Source organism: Triticum dicoccoides, chromosome 6B (genome assembly GCF_002162155.2).
Source record: "Triticum dicoccoides isolate Atlit2015 ecotype Zavitan chromosome 6B, WEW_v2.0, whole genome shotgun sequence".
In the NCBI taxonomy this organism is placed as follows: domain Eukaryota; kingdom Viridiplantae; phylum Streptophyta; class Magnoliopsida; order Poales; family Poaceae; genus Triticum; species Triticum dicoccoides.
Window position 1 is genome coordinate 223603033 of NC_041391.1, and position 25492 is coordinate 223628524.

Sequence of the window (25492 nt, forward strand, 5' to 3'; positions counted from 1 at the left end):
TGTTCATGTTCAGACGTGAATCTAACCATGAGATACTCCTATTACGACGAGCCTTAGAAGAAAAAACCAATCAAACAGACTGGGCACAAATTCCGGAGCCTCGAGAGCCACCCGTCTCTCCACTCCATTCTACGGGCTCAGCAATTAAGGCCCAGTTAGCCTCTCCCTTTCTTAAATTAATTAAGATTCCCAATTTTTCAGACCAACTCGCATTAATTAAGATTTAAGTCGAGCCTAATCTAGTCCCCGGCGCACGCACTGCGCTCGATAACAGTAGCACCCATGGCCACGGAGCCTGTGCAGATACGCTCTCAGTCACGCCCCCACTTGCCATGGCGAGACTAACCTTCGCCGCCGGCGCTGGCGCCGTGGTGGTGGCAGCCACCGCGTGGCTCCTCGCCTCTGCTGGTGTAGCGGCCGGGGACCCGCCGCTCTCACCCAAAGGTCTCAACTATGAAGGTGCGTGCGCTGCTTGCGGCTGGCGTTGGGCGGGGTGGCTGGGTTAGGGACGAGGTTAGGGTTTGGGGATTTGGTACTACTTGGAGGATGTTCTCGTGTTAACTGTGCTCGGTGCGCTTTGTGCGGTGTTCCAGTGGCGGCGCTGATGGCGGTGAAGAGCCGGATGCGGGACGAGAAGGGGGTGATGGCCGGGTGGGACATCAACTCCGTCGACCCCTGCACCTGGTCAATGGTCGCCTGCTCCCCGGACGGATTCGTCGTCTCGCTGTGAGATCTCGCTCCTTGATTTATTGCCTCTTTGTTGGACTGCGCCTGCGCGAATGCTGCTTCTGTCGTTGTTTCTTTGCTGTTGTTGGTGATGCCGTGCTGTTTTGTTTGGATGCTGGAGCGCAGGCAGATGGCTAACAACGGATTGTCGGGGGCCCTGTCGCCGAGTATCGGGAACCTCAGTTACCTGCAGACAATGTAAGGCCTTGGAAACGAACTCACCTATCCAATCACAGTTATTGTTTCCTTAGTTCCTTCGACACGGTGTGTCTTGCAACACTGTTTCAAGTTTGTAGCTGTCGAGCTGAATTGCTTGAAGATGAGGTGGTTCATGCTTGTGTGTCTAGCCGTTGGAAAATTTGAAGCACAACTGCTGTTTAGGTTGCAGAGGCCAGGGAGTAATAAAGCTCTTTCTCCCCACCCAGCAAACAAAATTACTGTTTAGGCGATTCCGTCAGTGCCTGATCAGTATTGGGATAGTTAGGGAGCTGAAGGTGGGAACTATACAATACAAGTCTTGCCTTTAGTTGAATTTATGATGCGTGCAAACTCTCAAGGCCAGGACAAGAACTGGTGAATAGAATAATGCTGAGAGATCACAGGCGGTACAACCCCTCCTGAACAAAATTTGGTTTCTTTATTTGACAAGAATGGATGTTATTGGGCGTACCGTATTCTTTCAGAACTCAACACAGCTAAATCAAGCTAGCTTTGTACGATTGACGGCGAATGTCCAGCTAGACTTTCTATTCCTTATTGTACCCATCATACCGTGTTCACCCTACTTATATGAACATGACCTTATGCGCATTGTATGCATCATATTTATTATTACTTGTGCTCTCTCAGTCATGGGATTGTATTCTTTCTACTGTACTGTTTGTAGATCTTGTTTCACTGACTTCCATCTGTCGCACTGAAAACGAAATTTACTACCAATGCTTTGTTGCTCAACCTTTTTTTTTTCTCTTGCCCCACTTCAGGTTACTGCAGAATAACAGAATATCTGGTGAAATTCCTCCAGAGATAGGGAAGCTGGCCAATCTGAAAGCTCTTGATCTTTCAGGTAACCAGTTTATTGGTGAAATCCCGAATTCACTTGGGCAGCTGACTCAACTAAATTATTTGTAAGTATATGCTAATCTATTACCTCAAATTGACAATCTATCTATTTGGATTATTTATGTCTTGCTCTCTAAAGCATCACCGTGTCTGTTAGATTTACATGCATATGTTACAGGTGAATTCTGATTAAGTTTGTTGTATATGCCTGCCCAAGAAACGAAAACCCCTCTGTTGTGAATACAACACATATGATGAATTCTAATTAAGTCTGGTCATACAATGTCAGATAGACCATGTAGAATTAAGCAATAACCACTACACCTGCGATACTAATCTATTGAACTAATTTTGAGTATAAAGCTAGCAAAGTCGTACAAGCTTGATGACACAATGTGTACAAATATAATCTTTTGGAGCTATGTCACTGTTTGGAAAAAGCATGCATACAATTGTAACACAACAGTCATACATGCACATGAACCATATTTGGAACTATGTCTAGAACTCTATATATATTGTTCCTCTTTTGCCCGCGGGCCACGGCAACTAAGTGAAATTGTTGTATGTTTGTACTAGCAATATTTTCAGTTACCTATTTGTATGGTTTTCTTATATTTCTAAGTAATTCACATTTTCGTCTGCAATAAATGTTACAAAAATGTTTGCTATCTTTTCTTAAAATTGCTAGCCTGAGCAGACACACGGTTTGACAACTAATTTCTTGATGACTGTTGCTTTGCAAATCCTTCAGGCGCCTTGATAAGAATAACTTGTCTGGACAGATCCCTATAGATGTTGCCAAGCTTCCAGGTCTCACATTCCTGTATGTCTCCAGTTACATGTTTATTCCTTTTTTGATAAATGGTGTGGCTAAATGTGATTCTTGATGTTCAAACTGACGTGGGAAATATGTTTCAGTGACATATCATTCAACAATTTAAGTGGTACAGTTCCAAAAATATATGCACATGACTACAGGTAAGTGGGTACGAGAGTATGTATAATATGCTCCATTTGTTTTTTGTTATTTAACTCCATTTGCTCATCTAAATTCTTTGCATAACTGTGAAGTAGTGCTTGTGTCATCCTTCATGTGCTAAAACTCGTCAGTCATATGCACATCATTTTTTCCTTTCTATTTCAATACTTCACTGAATATTACTGTACCTATGCTTTCCAGTCTCGTGGGAAACAAGTTCCTTTGCAATTCCTCAATTCTACATGGCTGCACACATCTTAATGGAGGAACTAACGGTAACGTTTTTTCCTGACATCATCTGTTTTTTAATCTTTACTACAACTCTACAAGTGTACCCTTTTGAACTAACTTACCTATTTGGGAGTGGAACTAACTTAAACTTTGACTGCAGATACAGTGTCTAGACCGTCGAATAAAACGAAGAACCATCATCAATTAGCATTGGCAATTTCCTTAAGTGTCACCTGTGCCACAATCTTTGTCCTGTTCTTTGTATGCTGGCTAAACTACTGCAGATGGCGTTTGCCTTTTGCTTCTTCTGGTAATTAGCTAATCATCTATAACCTTACTATCGGAAATATATGATTTGATGACCACTTATTTATTCAACTATAGATCAAGATCTTGAAATGGAACTGGGTCATCTGAAGCATTTTTCATTTCACGGCCTGCAAAGTGCAACAGACAATTTTAACTCAAAGAATATATTAGGCCAAGGCGGTTTTGGTGTTGTTTATAAAGGCTGTCTCAGAAATGGAACTTTAGTGGCAGTCAAGAGGTTAAAAGATCCCGATGTTACTGGTGAAGTCCAATTCCAGACAGAACTTGAATTGATTGGCCTAGCTGTGCACAGGAACCTTTTGCGCTTGTATGGATTTTGCATGACCTCGAAAGAAAGGTTGCTCGTATATCCATATATGCCAAATGGCAGTGTTGCTGACCGCTTGAGAGGTAACCTTTCATACGTCCACAATTTTTTTTAATAGAAGTCTATGTTTTCCTTGCTAAGAATTACTCCCTCCGTTTGGAAATAACTGACGAATTTGAACTAAAACCACGTCAGTCATTTCCGAACGGAGGTAATACTTTTTTTGCCCTGTGTTTTGCTATTCTATTATTCCCTTGTTTTCTACCCCTTCTCTTTTTAATGTAAAGTGATTTTTTTGCAGAGTATCATCATGGAAAACCTTGTCTTGACTGGAGTAAACGTATGCAGATTGCTATTGGGGCTGCCAGAGGACTACTATATCTTCATGAACAATGCAATCCTAAGATCATTCACAGGGATGTCAAAGCAGCAAACATATTGCTTGATGGAAGTTTTGAAGCAGTTGTTGGGGATTTTGGATTGGCAAAACTACTTGACCGACAAGATTCGCATGTTACTACTGCAGTTCGAGGCACTGTTGGTCATATTGCTCCAGAGTATCTCTCAACAGGGCAGTCTTCAGAAAAGACTGACGTTTATGGGTTTGGTATTCTACTGTTGGAACTGATCACTGGACCTAAAACCTTGAGCAACGGACATGGTCAGTCCCAGAAGGGGATGATTATAGATTGGGTAACTTCTTTTGCTCAATCTTTATGTACTATAATTGATGGCATAACCTGGAGTAATTTGACGACCATTTCCAACAAAGTTTAGCTAACATGAATAGAGAAGATCTAAAACAAAAATAAAACAAAAAACTTCTTTTTCCTTGGTATCATCATAGATTCGTAGTTGGTGATGAAATAAGTTTATTGGCAAATCCTTAATACAATGCTTAGCAAAGGCCTAGTTGATTTCCTGGCATAAGCAGGTACATATCGGATTTTTGTGGATAACACGTTCGTTTAGTATAATGCTAGGCAGCGCTCCCACCAATTACATGGAATTCGTAGTATACTCTGTTTATCACCTGATGTCAAAATTTTAATCCTGTGCAGGTTAGAGAACTCAACGAGGAAAAGAAACTGGATAAACTAGTGGACAGGGATCTCAAAGATTTGTTCGATGTAGCCGAGCTAGAGTGTGCAGTCGACGTGATTCTCCAATGCACGCTGACCAACCCTATTCTGCGGCCCAAGATGTCAGAAGTTCTCCAGGCCCTTGAATCTAATGTGACGCTGGCAGAGAATGGAGTAGACTTGAATAGAGAAGTGCTGCTGCCTTATGGAGGCTCTTGCAGTTTCTCTGTGAGACATGAGGATCCTCACGACTCATCGTCCTTCATAATAGAGCCAATTGAGCTATCCGGTCCTAGGTGATGACAAGTGCTGGTTTCACGAGAGAAAACAGAGAAAAGCGATGATAGTTGTACAAAACATGTATAGACTGGATGTAGTCCAACTTGGGAGGAGTTTCCTCAGGTTGCGTCTCACAAACCATTTTCGGCTAGAAACTAGGAAGACCATATGTTTCCACTGCAAATCTGTATGCCACCACAAACTGCAACCAGTATGGTCTTTACGGATAGAGGTAATTACCATAAAACCATCATATTTAGGGCCTGGGTTGTAAAAACTAGAATTGGCTGCGTTAAGCGTGTTGCCTCTTGGCAGGGACGCCTTCGTGTTTATATAGACATGAGGATTACAAGATATGGCGCAGTTAGTTAGTTCGGGTATCAACTTGTCCTCTACTCCAAGCTACATACAAGATAGAGATTATCCTAGCTAACAACCTGCGCCTCAATACGTTACATAAGTTAAATTGTCACGATAAAACTACGGCCCTACTTTTTTAACATCCTCCCTCAATCTTCACATGTCAAGGTTCAGATTGCGTTTGAAGGCCTGTAGTTGCTTCACTTGTAACGGTTTTGTGAACCCATCTGCGACTTGATCTCCTGTTGGAATGAACTGAATATCTAGTAACTTTTGTGTAACTCTTTTTCGTACAAAATGATAATCAATCTCTATGTGTTTCGTTCTTGCATGAAACACTGGATTTGCAGACAAATATGTTGCTCCAAGATTGTCACACCATAAGCATGACACACCTGTTCTTTCAATGCCAAGTTCATCAAGCAGAGTTTCAATCCACATTACCTCAGCCGTTGCATTTGCCAAAGATTTATATTCTGCTTCAGTGCTGGAGCGTGACACCGTAGCCTGTTTCTTTGCACTCCAAGATATAAGGTTTGACCCAAGAAAGATTGCAAATCCTCCTGTAGATCTTCTGTCATCAGGGCATCCAACCCAGTCTGCATCAGAAAATGCACTCACTGTGGTTGAAGGAGACTTACACAATTTTAGCCCTGTGTTTGCACTCCCTTGAAGATACCTCAATATCCTCTTTACAGCTGTCCAATGTACAGAAGTAGGAGCATGTAAAAATTGACAGACTTTATTAACAACAAAGGATATATCAGGTCTTGTTAGTGTCAAGTACTGAAGAGCACCAACTATACTTCTGTACTTGGTTCCTTCTTCTGGGCTTAGTAATTCTCCCTCATATAATGACAACTTGTCGGTGATAGACATAGGTGTACTGGAGGGTTTGCAATCCTTCATACCTACTCGTTTGATTACATCTTTGGCATATTTTTTCTGAGTTAGCATAATACCTTCATGCAACTTTTTTACCTCAATACCTAGGAAGTAATGTAACTCTCCTAGATCTTTAAGAGCAAACTCATTTTTCAGATTTGACAGCAATGCTGAGGTAGCCTCCTGTGAAGAGCTGGCAACAATTATGTCATCAACATAAATTAACATAAATATAATCACCTTCCCTTTCTTGAAGAAGAAAAGAGAAGTGTCACCCCTTGAAGGCTTGAAACCAAGTTGCTGAAGTTTTGCACTCAATCTTGAATACCAAGCTCTAGGTGCCTGCTTTAGACCATATAAGGCCTTGTCCAATTCGCACACATGATGTGGCTTTGAACTATTTTCAAACCCAGGTGGTTGTTTCATATAAACCTCCTCCCCGAGAACGCCATGTAAGAACGCATTCTGAACATCCAACTAGCGAAGACTCCATCCCCTGGAGATAGCAATAGACAGAACAAGTCTAATAGTAGCAGCTTTAACTACTGGACTAAAAGTATCCTCATAATCAATGCCATATCGTTGTTTAAAGCCTTTAGCTACTAGTCTAGCCTTATATCTATCTATCGTGCCATCAGGTCTCTTTTTAACTTTATACACCCATTTACAATCAATAATATTCCTCCCTCGCTTAGGAGGAACCAAACGCCAAGTTTGGTTTTTCATAAGTGCATGATACTCTACATTCATGGCATTTTTCCAATTATCATTTCCTAGAGCTTCGGTCAAAGTTTGGGGCTCACCAGTAGCAGCAAAATTTGCAAATTTGAAGTTCTTATCATACCTTAGTGTCCCATCTTTGTAAACTGTGGGTTTTAAGATACCTCGTTGTGCTCGTGTAGTCATCCGAGGAGGTGTACTTGAGCGTACAGACTCGGTAGCCACAGAGGATCCCGATCCCGCCACAGCAGAATCAGCCTCGCCTGTCGCGCGTTCGGATGACGTTGGATCACGCGCCGATCGGGCAGGCGAATCTGGCCTCGGCAAGTCGGCTGGCGCCACGGGACTGCAGGCCAGCGCGCGGTCGCGCCCATCATCATTGTGCCGTGCAGCGGGGGACACGCGACCAGGCTCAGGGCCACCCGCCTCATGACAGGTGGGACGCGGAGACAGAGAGCGGTCCAGCCCACCCGACCGGCCTGGAGACTCGTGCCAGGCGGCGCCCGAGGAGTGGGCGTCCCCGAATCCTAGCGAGGGCGGCGTCAGAGGATCTGCCTGGGGATCCGTTCCCGTGTCAGCGCGACCAGGCAAATCTGCCTCGTGTCCGCTGCCAGGTGCTTCCTGTTGCTGCTGCATAAAATCACAAGCATTTGGAGTGTAGTTTTTTTCACCGCCATCTCCGTCAGTAGTAGGGCTATGTAACAAATGATCATCAGCATAATTCTCGTCCCCATGATCGGTAGGATTGAGTAACTCCGGATTCAAAAGAAGGATTTCTGACCGAAGCCTTGCACCAGCATTTGGGTGTAGTGTAGAGAAGGGAAATATGTTTTCATCAAAAATAACATCCCTGGAAATATACACTCGCCCTGTTGCAATATCAAGGCATTTAAAACCTTTGTGGAGATTGCTATAACCAAAAAACGTACATTGTTTGGATCAGAATTGAAGTTTGTGCTTGTTATAGGGTCGGAGATTAGGCCAACAAGCACACCCAAAAATTCTAAATGATGAATAATTTGGTTTTTCATGGAACAATCTCTCAAGAGGGGTTTCAAACTTGATAACTTTGCTAGGCAGGCGATTAATCAAGTAGGTGGCAGCAATAAACTGAAGGAAATATGCCCTAGAGGCAATAATAAAGTTATTATTTATTTCCTTATTTCATGATAAATGTTTATTATTCATGCTAGAATTGTATTAACCGGAAACATAATACATGTGTGAATATATAGACAAACAGAGTGTCACTAGTATGCCTCTACTTGACTAGCTTGTTAATCAAAGATGGTTATGTTTCCTAACCATGGACAAAGAGTTGTTATTTGATTAACGGGATCACATCATTAGCTGAATGATCTGATTGACATGACCCATTCAGTTAGCTTAGCACCTGATCGTTTAGTATGTTGCTATTGCTTTCTACATGACTTATACATGTTCCTATGACTATGAGATTATGCAACTCCCGTTTACCGGAGGAACACTTTGTGTGCTACCAAACGTCACAACGTAACTGGGTGATTATAAAGGTGCTCTACAGGTGTCTCCGAAGGTACTTGTTGGGTTGGCGTATTTTGAGATTAGGATTTGTCACTCCGAATATCGGAGAGGTATCTCTGAGCCCTCTCGGTAATGCACATCACATAAGCCTTGCAAGCAATGCAACTAATGAGTTAGTTGCGAAATGATGTATTACGGAACGAGTAAAGAGACTTACCGGTAACGAGATTGAAATAGGTATTGGATACCGACGATCAAATCTCTGGCAAGTAACATACCGATGACAAAGGGAACAACGTATGTTGTTATGCGGTCTGACCGATAAAGATCTTCGTAGAATATGTAGGAACCAATATGGGCATCCAGGTCCCGCTATTGGTTATTGACTGGAGACGTGTCTCGGTCATGTCTACATTGTTCTCGAACCGTAGGGTCCGCACGCTTAAGGTTTCGATGACAGTTATATTATGAGTTTATGAGTTTTGATGTACCGAAGGACTTCGGAGTCCCGGATGAGATCGGGGACATGACGAGGAGTCTCGAAATGGTCGAGACGTAAAGATCGATATATTGGACGACTATATTCGGAGTTCGGAAAGGTTCCGAGTGATTCAGGTATTTTTCAGAGTACCGGAGAGTTACGGGAATTCGCCGGGGAGAAGTATTGGGCCTTATTGGGCCATACGGGAAAGAGAGAGGGGCTGCCTAGGGCAGGCCGCGCGCCCCCCAATGGCCTAGTCCGAATTGGACTAGGGGGAGGGGCCGCACCCCCTCCTTCCTTCCCTTCTCTCTTCCCCTTCCTTGTCTCCTACTCCTACTACATGGAAGGGTTCCTAGTTGGACTAGGAAAGGGGGAATCCTACTCCCGGTGGGAGTAGGACTCCCCTAGGGCGCGCCATAGAGAGGGCCGGCCCTCCCCTCCTCCACTCCTTTATATACGGGGGCAGGGGGCACCCCATGGACACACAAGTTGATCTTCGTGATCGTTCCTTAGCCGTGTGCGGTGCCCCCCTCCACGATATTACACCTCGGCCATATTGTAGCGGTGCTTAGGCGAAGCCCTGCGACAGTTGAACATCAAGATCGTCACCACGCCGTCGTGCTGACGGAACTCCTCCCCGAAGCTTTGCTGGATCGGAGCTCGGGGTGCGTCATCGAGCTGTACGTGTGTCAAGAACTCGAAGGTGCCGGAGTAACGGTGCTTGGATCGGTTGGACCGGGAAGACGTACGATTACTTCCTCTATGTTGCGTCAACGCTTCCGCTTCGGTCTACGAGGGTATGTAGACAACACTCTCCCCTCTCGTTGCTATGCATCACCATGATCTTGTGTGTGCGTAGGAATTTTTTTGAAATTACTACGTTCCCCAACAGTGGCATCCGAGCCTAGGTTTTATGGTTTGATGTTATATGCACGAGTAGAACACAAGTGAGTTGTGGGCGATACAAGTCATACTGCTTACCAGCATGTCATACTTTGGTTCGGCGGTATTGTTGGATGAAGCGGCCCGGACCGACATTACGCGTACGCTTACGCGAGACTGGTTCTACCGCCGTGCTTTGCACACAGGTGACTGGCGGGTGTCAGTTTCTCCAACTTTAGTTGAACCGAGTGTGGCTACGCCCGGTCCTTGCGAAGGTTAAAACAGCACTAACTTGACGAACTATCGTTGTGGTTTTGATGCGTAGGTAAGAACGGTTCTTGCTAAGCCCGTAGCAGCCACGTAAAAACTTGCAACAACAAAGTAGAGGACGTCTAACTTGTTTTTGCAGGGCATGTTGTGATGTGATATGGCCAAGACATGATGCTATATTTTATTGTATGAGATGATCATGTTTTGTAACCGAAGTTATCGACAACTGGCAGGAGCCATATGGTTGTCGCTTTATTGTATGAAATGCAAACGCCCTGTAATTGCTTTACTTTATCACTAAGCGGTAGTGATAGTCGTAGAAGCAATAGATGGCGTAAACGACAACGATGCTACGATGGAGATCAAGGTGTCGCGCCTGTGACGGTGGTGATCATGATGGTGCTTCGGAGATGGAGATCACAAGCACAAGATGATGATGGCCATATCATATCACTTATATTGATTGCATGTGATGTTTATCCTTTATGCATCTTATCTTGCTTTGATTGACGGTAGCATTTTAAGATAATCTCTCACTAAAAATTATCAAGAAGTGTTCCCCCTGAGTATGCACCGTTGCCAAAGTTCGTCGTGCCCAGACACCACGTGATGATCGGGTGTGATAAGCTCTACGTCCATCTACAACGGGTGCAAGCCAGTTTTGCACACGCAGAATACTCAGGTTAAACTTGACGAGCCTAGCATATGCAGATATGGCCTCGGAACACGGAGACCGAAAGGTCGAGCGTGAATCATATAGTAGATATGATCAACATAAGATGTTCACCGTTGAAAACTACTCCATCTCACGTGATGATCGGTTATGGTTTAGTTGATTTGGATCACGTGATCACTTAGATGACTAGAGAGATGTCTGTCTAAGTGGGAGTTCTTAAGTAATATGATTAATTGAACTTTAATTTATCATGAACTTAGTCCTGGTAATATTTTGCAAATTATGTTGTAGATCAATAGCTTGCATTGTTGCTTTCATATGTTTATTTTGATATGTTCCTAGAGAAAATTGTGTTGAAAGATGTTAGTAGCAATGATGCGGATTGGATCCGTGATCTGAGGTTTATCCTCATTGCTGCACAGAAAAATTATGTCCTTGATGCACCGCTAGGTGACAGACCTATTGCAGGAGCAGATGCAAACATTATGAACGTTTGGCTAGCTCAATATGATGACTATTTGATAGTTTAGTGCACCATGCTTAACGGCTTAGAATCGGGACTTCAAAGATGTTTTGAACGTCATGGACCATATGAGATGTTCCAGGAGTTGAAGTTAATATTTCAAGCAAATACCCGAGTTGAGAGATATGAAGTCTCCAACAAGTTCTATAGCTAAAAGATGGAAGAGAATCGCTCAACTAGTGAGCATGTGCTCACATAGTCTGGGTACTACAATCGCTTGAATCAAGTGGGAGTTAATCTTCCAGATAAAGTAGTGATTGACAGAATTCTCTAGTCACCATCACCAAGTTAGTAGAACTTTGTGATGAACTATAATATGCAAGGGATAACGGAAATGATTCCCAAGCTCTTCATAATGCTGAAATTGACGAAGGTAGAAATCGAGAAAAACATCAAGTGTTGATGGTAGACAAGACCACTAGTTTCAAGAAAAAGGGCAAAGGGAAAAAGGGGAACTTCAAGAAGAACGGCAAGCAAGTTGCTGCTCAAGTGAAGAAACCCAAGTCTGGTCCTAAGCCTGAGACTAAGTGCTTCTACTGCAAAGGGATTGGTCACTGGAAGCGAAACTACCCCAAGTATTTGGAGGATAAGAAGGATGACAAAGTGAACAAAGGTATATTTGATATACATTATATTGATGTGTACTTTACTAGTGTTTATAGCAACCCCTCGGTATTTGGTACTGGTTCAGTTGCTAAGAGTAGTAACTCAAAACAGGAGTTGCAGAATAAACACAGACTAGTTAAGGGTAAAGTGACGATGTGTGTTGGAAGTGGTTCCAAGATTGATATGATCATCATCGCACACTCCCTATACTTTCGGGGATTAGTGTTGAACCTAAATAAGTGCTATTTGGTTTTTGCATTGAGCATGAATATGATTTGATCATGTTTATTGCAATACGGTTATTCATTTAAAATCAGAGAATAATTGTTGTTCTGTTTAAATGAATAAGACCTTTGATGGTCATACACCCAATGAAAATAGTTTGTTGGATCTCGATCGTAGTGATACATATATTCATAATATTGATGCCAAAATATGCAAAGTTGATAATGATAGTGCAACTTATTTGTGGCACTGCTGTTTAGGTCATATCGGTGTAAAGCGCATGAAGAAACTCCATACTGATGGACTTTCGGAATCACTTGATTATGAATCATTTGATGCTTGTGAACCGTGCCTTTTGGGCAAGATGACTAAAACTCCGTTCTTCGGAACAATGGAACGAGCAATAAACTTGTTGGAAATAATACATACTGATGTACGCAGACCAATGAGTATTAAGGCTCGTGGCAAGTATCGTTATTTTCTGACCTTCACAGATGATTTAAGCAGATATGGGTATATCTACTTGATGAAACATAAGTCTGAAATAGTTGAAAGGTTCAAAGAATTTCAGAGTGAAGTGGAAAATCATCGTAACAAGAAAATAAAGTTTCTGCGATCTGATCGTGGAGACGAATATTTGAATTACGAGTTTGGTCTTCAATTAAAACAATGTGGAATAGTTTCACAGCTCACACCAACTGGAACACCACAACGTTATGGTGTGTCCGAACGTCGTAACCGCACTTTATTGGATATGGTGCGATCTATGATGTCACTTATTAATTTACCATTGTCGTTTTGGGGTTATGCATTAGAGACAGCTGCATTCACGTTAAAAGGGCACCATCTAAATCCGTTGAGACGACACCATATGAACTGTGGTTTAGCAAGAAACCCAAGTTGTCGTTTCTTAAAGTTCGGGGCTGTGATGCTTATGTAAAAAAAGTTTCATCCTGATAAGCTCAAACCCAAATCGGAGAAGTGCGTCTTGATAGAATACCCAAAGGAAACTGTTGGGTACACCTTCTATCACAGATCCGAATGCAAGATATTCGTTGCTAAAAACGGATCCTTTCTAGAGAAGGAGTTTTTCTCGAAAGAAGTGAGTGGGAGAAAAGTAGAACTTGATGAGGTAACTGTACCTTCTCCCGAATTGGAAAGTAGTTCATCACAGAAATCAGTTCTAGTGATTCCTACACCAATTAGTGAGTAAGCTAATGATGATGATCATAAAACTTCAGATCAAGTTACTACCAAACTTTGTAGATCTTCCAGATTAAGATCCGCACCAGAGTGGTATGGTAATCCTATTCTGGAAGTCATGTTACTAGACCATGATGAACCTACGAACTATGAGGAAGCGATGATGAGCCCAGATTCCGCGAAATGGCTTGAGGACATGAAATCTGAGATGGGATCCATGTATGAGAACAAAGTGTGGATTTTGGTGGAGTTGCCCGATGATCGGCAAGCCATATTGTATAAATGGATCTTCAAGAGAAAGACAGACGTTGATAGTAGTGTTACTATCTACAAAGCTCGACTTGTCGCAAAAGGTTTTGACAAGTTCAAGGTGTTGATTACAATGAGATTTTCTCAACTGTAGCGAGGCTTAAAGTTTGTCCGAATCAAGTTAGCAATTGCCACATTTTATGAAATCAGGCAAATGGATGTCAAAACTGGATTCCTTAATGGTTTTCTTAAAAGAAGAGTTGTATATGATGCAACCAGAAGGTTTTGTCAATCCTAAAGGTACTAACAAAATATGCAAACTCCAGCGATCCATCTATGGACTGGTGCAAGCATCTCAGAGTTGGAATATACGCTTTGATAAGTTGATCAAAGCATATAGTTTTACACAGACTTGCAGTGAAGCCTGTATTTACTAGAAAGTGAGTGGGAGCACTACAACATTTCTGATAAGTATATGTGAATGACATATTGTAGATCGGAAATAATGTAGAATTATTCTGCAAAGCATAAAGGAGTGTTTGAAAGGAGTTTTTCAAACAAAGACCTCGGTGAAGCTGCTTACATATTGAGCATCAAGATCTATAGAGATAGATCAAGACGCTTGATAAGTTTTTTCAATGAGTACATACCTTGATAAGATTTTGAAGTAGTTCAAAATGGAACAGTCAAAGAAAGAGTTCTTGCCTGTGTTACAAGGTGTGAAATTGAGTAAGACTCAAAACCCGACCACGGCAGAAGATAGAAAGAGAATGAAAGTCATTCCCTATGCCTTGGCCATAGGTTCTATAAAGTATGCCATGCTGTGTACCAGATCTATTGTATACCCTACACTGAGTTTGGCAAGGGAGTACAATAGTGATCTAGGAGTAGATCACTGGACAGCGGTCAAAATTATCCTTAGTGGAGTAAGGATATGTTTCTCGATTATGGAAGTGACAAAAGGTTCGTCGTAAACGGTTACGTCGATGAAAGTTTTGCCACTAATCCAGATGACTCTAAGTCTCAATCTGGATACATATTGAAAGTGAGAGCAATTAGCTAGAGTAGCTCTGTGCAGAGCATTCTAGACATGGAAAATTGCAAAATACATAACGGATCTGAATGTGAAAGACCCGTTGACTAAGATTCTCTCACAAGCAAAACATGATCACACCTTAGTACTCTTTTGGGTGTTAATCACATAGCGATGTGAACTAGATTACTGAATCTAGTAAACCCTTTGGGTGTTGGTCACATGGCGATGTGAACTATGGGTGTTAATCACATGATGATGTGAACTATCGATGTTAATCACATGGTGATGTGATCTAGATTATTGACTCTAGTGCAAGTGGGAGACTGAAGGAAATATGCCCTAGAGGCAATAATAAAGTTATTATTTATTTCCTTATTTCATGATAAATGTTTATTATTCATGCTAGAATTGTATTAACCGGAAACATAATACATGTGTGAATATATAGACAAACAGAGTGTCACTAGTATGCCTCTACTTGACTAGCTTGTTAATCAAAGATGGTTATGTTTCCTAACCATGGACAAAGAGTTGTTATTTGATTAACGGGATCACATCATTAGTTGAATGATCTGATTGACATGACCCATTCAGTTAGCTTAGCACCCGATCGTTTAGTATGTTGCTATTGCTTTCTTCATGACTTATACATGTTCCTATGACTATGAGATTATGCAACTCCCGTTTACCGGAGGAACACTTTGTGTGCTACCAAACATCACAACGTAACTGGGTGATTATAAAGGTGCTCTACAGGTGTCTCCGAAGGTACTTGTTGGGTTGGCGTATTTCGAGATTAGGATTTGTCACTCCGAATGTCGGAGAGGTATCTCTGGGCCCTCTCGGTAATGCACATCACATAAGCCTTGCAAGCAATGCAACTAATGAGTTAGTTGCGAGATGATGTATTACGGAACGAGTAAAGAGACTTATCGGTAACGAGATTGAACTAGGTATTGGATACCGATGATCGAATCTCGGGCAAGTAACATACCGATGACAAAGGGAACAACGTATGTTGTTATGCGGTCTGACCAATAAAGATCTTCATAGAATATGTAGGAACCAATATGGGCATCCAGGTCCCGCTATTGGTTATTGACCGGAGACGTGTCTCTGTCATGTCTACATTGTTCTCGAACCGTAGGGTCCGCACGCTTAAGGTTTCGATGACAGTTATATTATGAGTTTATGAGTTTTCATGTACCGAAGGAGTTCAGAGTCCCGGATGAGATCGGGGACATGACGAGGAGTCTCGAAATGGTCGAGACGTAAAGATCGATATATTGGACGACTATATTCGGAGTTTGGAAAGGTTCCGAGTGATTCGGGTATTTTTCAGAGTACCGGAGAGTTCCCGGAATTCGCCGGGGAGAAGTATTGGGCCTTATTGGGCCATACGGGAAAGAGAGAGGGGCTGCCTAGGGTAGGCCGCGCGCCCCCCCATGGCCTAGTCTGAATTGGACTAGGGGGAGGGGCCGCACCCCCTCCTTCCTTCCCTTCTCTCTTCCCCTTCCTTGTCTCCTACTCCTACTACATGGAAGGGTTCCTAGTTGGACTAGGAAAGGGGGAATCCTACTCCCGGTGGGAGTAGGACTCCCCTAGGGCGCTCCATAGAAAGGGCCAGCCCTCCCCTCCTCCACTCCTTTATATACGGGGGCAGGGGGCACCCCATGGACACACAAGTTGATCTTCGTGATCGTTCCTTAGCCGTGTGCGGTGCCCCCCTCCATGATATTACACCTCGGTCATATTGTAGCGGTGCTTAGGCGAAGCCCTGCGACAGTTGAACATCAAGATCATCACCATGCCGTCGTGCTGACGGAACTCCTCCCCGAAGCTTTGCTGGATCGGAGCTCGGGGTGCGTCATCGAGTTGTACATGTGTCAAGAACTCGGAGGTGCCGGAGTAACGGTGCTTGGATCGGTTGGACCGGGAAGACGTACGACTACTTCCTCTACGTTGCGTCAACGCTTCCGCTTCGATCTACGAGGGTACATAGACAACACTCTCCCCTCTCGTTGCTATGCATCACCATGATCTTGTGTGTGCATAGCAAATTTTTTGAAATTACTACGTTCCCCACCATAAACGCATCATCCCAAAATTTTAAGGGCATGGAGGCTTGGGCAAGGAGAGACAAGCCTACTTCGACTATATCTTGATGTTTTCTTTCTGCTGATCCGTTCTGTTGATGCGCATGGGGACAAGATACATGATGAGATATTCCTATCTTGGTGAAGAAGGAGTTGAGTTTTTCATACTCCCCTCCCCAATCTGCCTGAAGAGCAAGAATTTTCCGATTAAATTGTCGTTCAACAAGATGCTGAAAGTCATGAAATTTTTGAAAAACTTCTGACTTGTGTTTGATCAAATAGATCCATGTGAATTTACTGAAATCATCGATGAAACTCACATAATTTTTTTTTTCTGCCTACTGTTTCAACAGCAAGTCCCCAAACATCAGAGAAAATAAGTTCTAAAGGAAACTTGGATTCACTTATTGATTTTGGATAAGGCAATTGGTGACTTTTTCCCTTTTGACAGGCGTCACAAACAGAATCATTATTGGAAAAACTAGCACAAGGGAGTTTATTTTGACTAAGAACTCTCTTGACAATGAGAGGAGATGGATGACCTAAACGTCGGTGCCATCTATCCGAAGATATTTTGGTGGCACTGAGCATCTGCTTCTGGACGTTGGATCCCTTGTGCTTGACGGGGTATAGACCACATCTACCCCTGCCTCGAAGGAGTACCTTCCTCGTTCCCCGTTCCTTAACAAGAAAAGAATGAGGGTGAATCTCACAAAGAACATCATTGTCAAGTGCAAGACGACTAGCAGATATTAGGCTTTTGCTAGCTTCTGGAACATGAAGGATGTTATTTAGGTAAAGATCACGATCAGGGGTACGAATAGCTGAATGACCAACATGTTCTATAGCCATACCTGACCCACTAGCAGTGTGGATTTGCTCGTTCCCAGTGTAGCGGCCGCGGACAGTCAGCTTCTCAAGGTCTCTTGTGATGTGATCGGTGGCGCCGCTGTCAAGATACCAGTTGGTATCCACCCCATATTGAGGTGCTGCCAGGTTCGCCGTCCTCTCTTCTCCTCCTTGGTAGGCTTCATCATAACGTTTCCAGCACTTCCATGCTGGATGACCCAGTTTGCCACAAATCTGGCACTGGATCCTAGGTGCAGGGGCATTGTTGTTGTAGTTGCCGCCACCACCATTGTTGTTGTAGTGGCCGCCTCTTCCTTGTCCACCGCGACCGCCAGACTTGATGTAGGGGCGGCCACGGTCACCACCGTTGTTGCCGTTGCCGCCACGGCCACGACCACGGTCACCACGCCCGCGGCCTCTGGTGGCAGCATTAGCGGAGGACTGCGACACTCCACCGCGGAGCTTCATCCGCGTCTCAAAGCTGATGAGCTGTGAAAACAACTCAGGGACGGTGATCGGCTCCACTCTGGAGCACATGGCGGAGACCACAGGATCAAACTCCTCGTCCAAGCCAGCAAGGATGTGAGAGACGATGCCATCATCGTCGATCTTCTTCCCTGCAATGACGAGTTCATCGCACAGAGACTTCACTTTCCCGTCGTAGTGGTGATGGAGGAGTTCCCCTTCTGCAGATTGGCGAGGGTGATGCGCACGTTGACCGTCTGGGCACGAGTGTGAGATGCAAGCATCTCTGCAATCGTGTTCCAGAGTTCTGCCGACGTGTGACAAGTAGCAACCTGGATGGCCATCTCACGGGGCAGAGTTGTCAGAAGGTAAGAAAAGACTTGCTGATCTTGAGCATACCAGGTCTGGAACTCCGGGTTGGGCTTCGTCGTCTTGGTTTTGCCGTCAGACGAGGATACTTCAAGGTGCATGGGTGGCACCGGGTGATCGACGTCGAGGTACTGCTCCATGCGGGCACCTCTGATCACCGACAGAACTGTCGCCCACCATAGGGCTTGGTTGTTCTTGCTGAGCTTCTCGGAGACGGCGTGCACAAACGGAGAGGATGGGAAGGAGTTTGAAGGTGTCGCCATGGATGATCTAGAGAAGTGCTCTGATTACCATGTAAAAACTAGAATTGGCTGCGTTAAGCGTGTTGCCTCTTGGCAGGGACGCCTTCGTGTTTATATAGACATGAGGATTACAAGATATGGCGCAGGTAGTTAGTTCGGGTATCAACTTGTCCTCTACTCCAAGCTACATACAAGATAGCGATTATCCTAGCTAACAACCTGCGCCTCAATACGTTACATACGTTACATTGTCACGATACAACTACGATCCTACTCTTTTAACATGGGTAACCGATTGGTGCCACATTTGGAGCAAATCACACCGCAACACCATTTTTTAGGCACGCGTGTAACAACTCGAGCTTATGCGAGAATCGGTGTGATTTGCCAGGTCTAAAAATGGCAGTGTAATGTGATTGTTTCTAAAGATGGCACCAACCGGTTACCTTAGCACCAAATGTGGTGGTTTTATGCAATCTCGTCTCCCGAAGACACTATTACTTAAACATAAGTTGTTGTGACCCCTAAGTGGAAGGGATGATGTAGTGCAGTAGCAAATATTTTTCTCAGTTGAGAATAAGATTTTTATCAAACCAGTAGGAACAATGGGTATCACAGTTAATGATACATCATTAACAATTCTGCTCCTCGTAATTACAAGAATTATCGCCCAGTCTACCTTTAACAACAGATTGCTATTTCACATCTACATGCTATGTATCCGTTCTTTATTGTCTTCTAGATTATTACTGGTTTCTAAAACATGGCATCTTTTTGAAAAATAACCTCTAAAAAAGTGGCAAGTTTTTAAATTGTGTTCTATAAAAACATGGCAACTTTTGGGATTTATAATGGCACATGGCAAAAAAAAATGTTCTTTCAAAGAAGGGAAAAATCTGGGATTTTTAGCCGAATTTTAAAATGAAAAAAAACAAATTTAACTTCAAATACAGAAACCCACTTCAGTCCAAGTGGGAAGCAGGCCGCTACTCATGCAGGAGGTCGCGAATTCAAGACCCCCCACCTCTCTCGTGCTGCTAGTTTGTTTAAGAGAAAAAAAGAGTGATCCCCCTAGCAGTAGTTCTAGCGAACTACTCTAGAAAACCAACGTCACACAAGCCCTGCGCGAAAATCTTATTTTTTTGAAACGAAGGCTCAAGAAGAGCCCGGCTTTGAATTAACAAAGTCATTAACCGGCCAGGATTACAAACTCGAAACCAACACAGGAAAGGAAAGAAAAAGGCAAGATACAAAGGCGTTGGAAAGCAGCTCACAAGCCTCATACACACCAAGCTAAAAAGATCGACAGGGAGAAATACAGCTCGGAGATGAAGAGGTCCTCCACGTGACCAGAACGCCATGGAAGAAGAAGAATGCCCACACTGGATCAACATGTCCAACGACGAAGAAGGGCAGCAGCCCCGACCCAACACATCCGCCTAGCTCCAATTTCAAAGAAGGCCCCTGCCTCCTCGCCTGGCTCAAAAGGCGCCGCACCGTTGACAAGAGAAGCAGTTCACCCTAGAACCTGGGAGATAGTCGCCGGTAGTCTGCATCTGGAAAGAAAACAAGCTCGCCCAACAAGTCACGAATAGATCACCAAGAGCAGAGCACCGCTGAATCCCACAGACTGGTCATGAGAAAGGAAGAGTTGCCGAAACGGACGAAGACGAGCAGCGGCTAAATCTCACTGGAAGACTTTGAGAACCGAAGTGCAGGTACCGAAAGTGGGCCTAATGCTCTCATGGTGCACTGAGAAGGGCCGTCGAATGAGGGGAACCCGATCCCCTCACGCCCAGGAGAAACCACGAGCCAGACAAGGCACCCCACAGTAGACCGGAGAGCTCCTGAAATGAAGGAGTCACATAGGAAGTCGCCGTCGTCGAGGGAGATCAGCTACCGCCGCCGCTGCACACGAAACACATCTCCGAGAAACCCCACGCCCACCTTGCTCCCAAAAACGGCGCCTTCAGGAAGGACGCGCCGCCAAGGGCGCCGCCGCCACCCAACAACGTTGAGGATTTCTCCCGAGAGGCAAGGAGGGGAAGGGGGCAGAGGAACAGACCCGAGCAGTGCCTCCAAGGAGGGGAACGGCACCCTCGGGCGTCGCTGCCGTCGAGACCAGCAAGGCTGGTCTGGGATTTCTCCCGGTCTTCACTTCCCCGCCATCCACACCCCAACGACGCGAGAACCGGCGCCCCACGACGAAGCAAACCGGATCCGGCCGGGGCATGGCTCATCCAGAGGCAGAGGATGCAGGGGCGGCCAGATCTGGCACCACCGACAGCCAAGGTTGCCTGCACACCCTGGCTCATGTCCTCCGGTTCGCCCGCCGTCCACACGGCCGAGGTCGCCGGTCCACGCCCGCGCCAACGCCTGCCGCAGGCCGGTGACGCCACTCCGATAAGGCCGCCACCCCGAAGCATGAAGCCCCCTGCAGCAGATGCAAATAGCGAAGGCCCCGCCGCCACCTTCCTTGGCGGCACCCCGGGCTTGCCCGGCGGCAGCCTCAGGCGGCGGCAAGGGGGAAGGGGGAGGAGGGGGGCGGTGGCGGGACTAAGGTTTGGAGCCCCCGAGTCGCCCGGAAGGGCGACACGAGGGGAGGGGAGGTCTCCCTGCGCGAAAATCTATGCCGCGTGATCGGATGCCAAACATGGCGTTCCTGGATAACATTTCTGTTCCTTTATCTGTTGCAAAGAGCCAAAGAAGACACATAAGCTGACAAGCATGACGTGCGCACCACCGTACACATGAGTCTTGACAAGCAGTGTTTCCAGTCTAGCTGTGTCAAATCGGGTGTGAAGTGTCCTTCTAGGTTCTGGCTGGTAGAGCAGAGGACTGAAAATCCTCTTTAGTTTCACGCATGGGACTCTAAATCCCAATTGCGCTAGCTCTGTGGTTCGATTCCACAACAGAACGAACAATGAATGAATGTGGGCGGTCAACCAGGTAAGCCTGTGCCCAGGAAAGAAAGGACTAGGGAGGGATTGAGAGAAGCTTTCACAATGAAAAATGCAAAAAAGCATATCGTTCTTAGAAATTGTGGAATTTTACTCAGTTAGAGCTATGGTTTAGCATCAAGAGGGAAGTTTTGTAAAAGCAATAGAAAGAATTGCTCAGATACCTGTATACACAAACGTATGTCCACAGTAGATTCCTTTCAGTCATGTGTTAGCGTATGTTTGAAACGGCAAGCTAGTAAATTCATGACCATCAGATATCAGTATACACCGAAACACGCCAACACGTGAGTAGTAGATACGAACACTTGAATTGCCATGCTTCCCCGGCTTCATCGGCAGTTCATCACTCAAGCTGTAATTATCACTTACTCCCTTCGTTCAGAAATACTTGTCGGCAAAATAAATATATTTATACATATTTTAGTTTTAGATACATCTATTTTTATATATTTTCAGACAAGTGTTTTCGAATAGAAGGATATTATTTTGAAGGAAGAACCCAGCACTAATTTGTACGCACCCCTATACAGATGGCAGGGCACGTGCGTATGTATCTCGCAGTCAATGTAAAACGGGCAGGCCACACCATGCCAGGTCGCCAGCAAGCGCTGGCTGAGACACCAAACAATTGGGCATGACGCAAGTCACCGCACATATACACACGCCTGCTTGTGGGGAGGGAAACCGCTTAATCAAAAACCAAAAACACATACAACCAAAAACACATACAGGCCGCCGGGGTTTCAGACCTCTTCTACGCCGCCGCTGACTTGCGACGGCCCCCTGCAGCGCACCCCTTCGCCGGTGCATGGTGCGCAAGCCAAGGCCACTGAAGATCTCCTAGAGCCTCTCTTCGAGGTGAGGCAGCAGAGCATTTTTGCCACGCCTTCACAGCTCGCCGGAAGACGTTGGCTGGTGTGCACATATCCAGGAAGGGTGGGCTCTCGCTCCAGAGGAACAAACGTACTCGTGCAAGTGTTGCTACGATGCCAGCGACCAAAGTTGTCGAGAAGATGATCTGCCGCACGCTCGGGATCACCAGAGATGGCAAAGATGTGACGGAGGCAACTCCGGAAGAGTTCACTTCCAAGTTCAAGGACCAGCTAGCTCCAGAGGTGATTATGGCCATGAGGGAGTTCTTTCATCTGGATGACCCAGCGGTCAACGGCGTTGAGGACGCGCTGATTGAGCATGGTGGAGAGGGAGCACTGGAGCTTGCTCAAGAGGGAGGTGTAGCTATCCAGGATGCTTGAGGTTCCTAGTTTGTCTGTTAGGGTACTACGGATGCTTATGTTAGTCCACCCTCTTAGTGCTCCAAGGGGTGATCTGTGTGCTGTTAGTGTTGTGGGTGTGCGTTGTATCAGGTGTGATAGTGCTGTGGGTGCTCGTTGTTTCATGAGAGAAAAATCATGCACTTTGGTTGTTGGTTTGCTGTGTTGTTATGCTGACGCTGGAGTAGCTCTCCTCTGCCTGATGGCCGTGCACAGCTACTGTCGCTGCTAGAGGTCTTGTGTTTTTTGGTGTGACCCATGACGACACAGCCCATCAACACATTAAGTTGGAATGTTCGCGGTCTAAACAACCCGGCGCGGAGGTCAGCTGTTAGCGCGACGATTGCAGCCTCCTCATGCCAGCTTGTATGTTTGCAAGAGACTAAGCTTGGCTGCGTTGATAAATTCGTTGCTGCCTTCCTTGGTGGTAACAGGCTTCAAGGCTTTGCGCAACGCCCGGCTCTGGGGACTAGGGGAGGGATTCTGCTACTTTGGGATGACACGGTCCTCGACGTCTCCGATATCACTGCATCGACCTATTGCCTCTCTGGTACGGTTCGTGCCCGTGCGACTGACGTCTGTTTTAGGGTCACGTCCGTTTATGGGCCAACTGACCACGCCTACAAAGATGCGTTTTTTGCCGAGCTTATCTCCCACAAGCCTCCTAATGGGACTGCATGGCTGGCCCTTGGGGATTTCAACCAAATTTACCGTGCACGCGACAAAAACAAGAGAATCTTCAACCGGCGTAGGATCAATCGCTTTCGGGCTGCGTTGCAATCTTGTGAGCTCAGGAAATTCATCTCGAGAATCGGCGCTTCACCTGGAGCAACGAGCAGAACAACCCAACTCTCTGCAAGCTTGACTCCTTCTTCTGCAATGTGGAGTGGGATACGACCTTCAGCACCCATGTCCTACATGCTCTGTCATCTTCACTTTCCGACCATTGCCCCCTGCTGCTTGCTGATGATAAAGGGCCCAGAAGGCCTAGATCCTTCAAGTTTGAAACCTTCTGGGCTTCTTTGCCTGGCTTCTCCGAGGTAGTGCAAAAGGCCTGGGACGAGCGAGTCGAGCACTCGGAGCCGTACCAAGTTTTGTACCATAAGCTAAAAAAAATTGCGATCCGTCTATCTGAGTGGAGCAAGAACTTGTTCTCCAAGGCTAAGGTTCAGCTCCATGCGGCCCTGCTTGTGATTCTCCACCTCGACATCGCGCAAGAGGAAAGGGCTCTCTCTCCTGAGGAGCGAGACTTGCGCACGAGACTCAAGCGGAGGGTGATTAGCTTGGCGGTTCTTGAGAGGTCTAGGAAGAGTCAATGTGCTCGGCTGGCAAAATTTGAAGCATGGGGATGCAAACACAAAATTCTTCCACCGACGCATCAATGCCAGAAGGAGGAAAAACCACATTCACCGGATCAAACATGTGCATGGGTGGGTGACCGAACACAAGGAAAAAGAGAAGATCATACATTCCCACTTCACCGAGATCATGGGTACAGGATGCAGTAGCAACAAAGACTTCAACCGGGAGGAGCTTCGAATAGAGACCCATGACTTGCACGACCTGGGCAACACCATCACGGAAGATGAGGTTTGGGCGGCCATAAAGGAGATGCCTAGTGATAAGGCGCCCGGTCCGGATGGCTTCACAGTGTGACGCCCGGATATTTAGGCTATAGTAATTCCACGCTAATGATGCCACGTCACCTCGGTTACTGTTGTTAATCTCGCGATGGTTCAAAAACGATTCAAATTCAAATTTAAAATCAAGTCAAACAATTAAAGTTTTCAAAAGTCAAAACTAAAATGTCTTAATGTGACAAATAAATCATGGATATTATTGGTGGAGTAACAACATCTTTATAAGATATTTAAATACCCTAAAGTGATTAAAACAACATCAAAATAATTAGTTATACTCCTAATATATTTTACCAAATACTAAACTATTTTTATTATGAGGTAAAACTTCTTAGAACAGTAGATTATTTTGACACACTATTTTTGGGGCTATTTTCATATTTTACTAAACCAAAAATAAAGTGCAACTACAATAAAACGAAAAGAATAAAAAAAACAACAAAAGAAAAATAAAAGCACCCCCTCGCTGGGCCTCGGCCCAGCTGGTCACGGGGCTAGCCAGGCCGCCCAGCCGGCCCACCTGGCCCAGCCGGCCGAACCGCCCCTGCCTTATCCCCACGAGGCAGAAACCCTAACCAACCCCGTCGCCCCACTCGCCCCACTCGCTCCCCCTCCCGATCCAGATTGGATCGGGATCGAACCACCCCGCCCCCTGACGACCGCCCCGACCCCTGCCATCGCTGCCACATGCCTCGCGGGCGTCGCCTGTCCCTGCAGCCGCCTCACCGCCCCCTCCCTCATCCTCGCGCCCCCGTTCCCTCTCCCTCAGCGGCGCCCCTCGCCGCGCCTTCCGCGTCGCCCCCGACGCCCTGCGCCCGCCCTCCGTCGTCCTGTGCGGCCCGGAACGCCGCCTGTCGCCGGATCTCCCTCGTCGGACCTCCCCGACCTCCGTCGAGCCCACTGCCACGATCCCTACTCCCCACAGTGAGGCATCCTCCTTCTCCTCTGTCTCGCTCCGCCGCCCGCTGGCGCCCTCTGC

At 45.6% G+C, this 25492-nt stretch overlaps 1 protein-coding gene and 1 pseudogene across 1 annotated transcript; one reads left to right on the forward strand and one right to left on the reverse strand.

Annotated features, from left to right (window-relative positions):
- The first annotated feature begins 254 nt into the window (after nucleotides 1-254).
- Nucleotides 255-5355, forward strand: LOC119323706 (probable LRR receptor-like serine/threonine-protein kinase At5g45780). The gene is made up of 11 exons (XM_037597408.1): nucleotides 255-459; nucleotides 594-726; nucleotides 853-924; nucleotides 1710-1853; nucleotides 2543-2614; nucleotides 2710-2769; nucleotides 2972-3045; nucleotides 3162-3311; nucleotides 3386-3721; nucleotides 3940-4331; nucleotides 4700-5355. Exons 1-11 carry the CDS (start codon nucleotides 333-335, stop codon nucleotides 5018-5020), a joined length of 1881 nt encoding a protein of 626 aa, XP_037453305.1. The 5' UTR covers nucleotides 255-332; the 3' UTR covers nucleotides 5021-5355.
- A 12681-nt stretch (nucleotides 5356-18036) lies between these two features.
- LOC119327053 lies at nucleotides 18037-18175 on the reverse strand (annotated as a pseudogene).
- Between the last annotated feature and the right edge of the window lie 7317 nt (nucleotides 18176-25492).

Bases quoted from the DNA above. Each gene is read 5' to 3' on its own strand.
- LOC119323706 (XM_037597408.1), top strand. From the start codon at position 333: ATGGCGAGACTAACCTTCGCCGCCGGCGCTGGCGCCGTGGTGGTGGCA. The intron at 925-1,709 runs GTAAGGCCTTGG...GCCCCACTTCAG, and splicing joins CTCAGTTACCTGCAGACAAT to GTTACTGCAGAATAACAGAA. The intron at 2,770-2,971 runs GTAAGTGGGTAC...TATGCTTTCCAG, and splicing joins ATATATGCACATGACTACAG to TCTCGTGGGAAACAAGTTCC.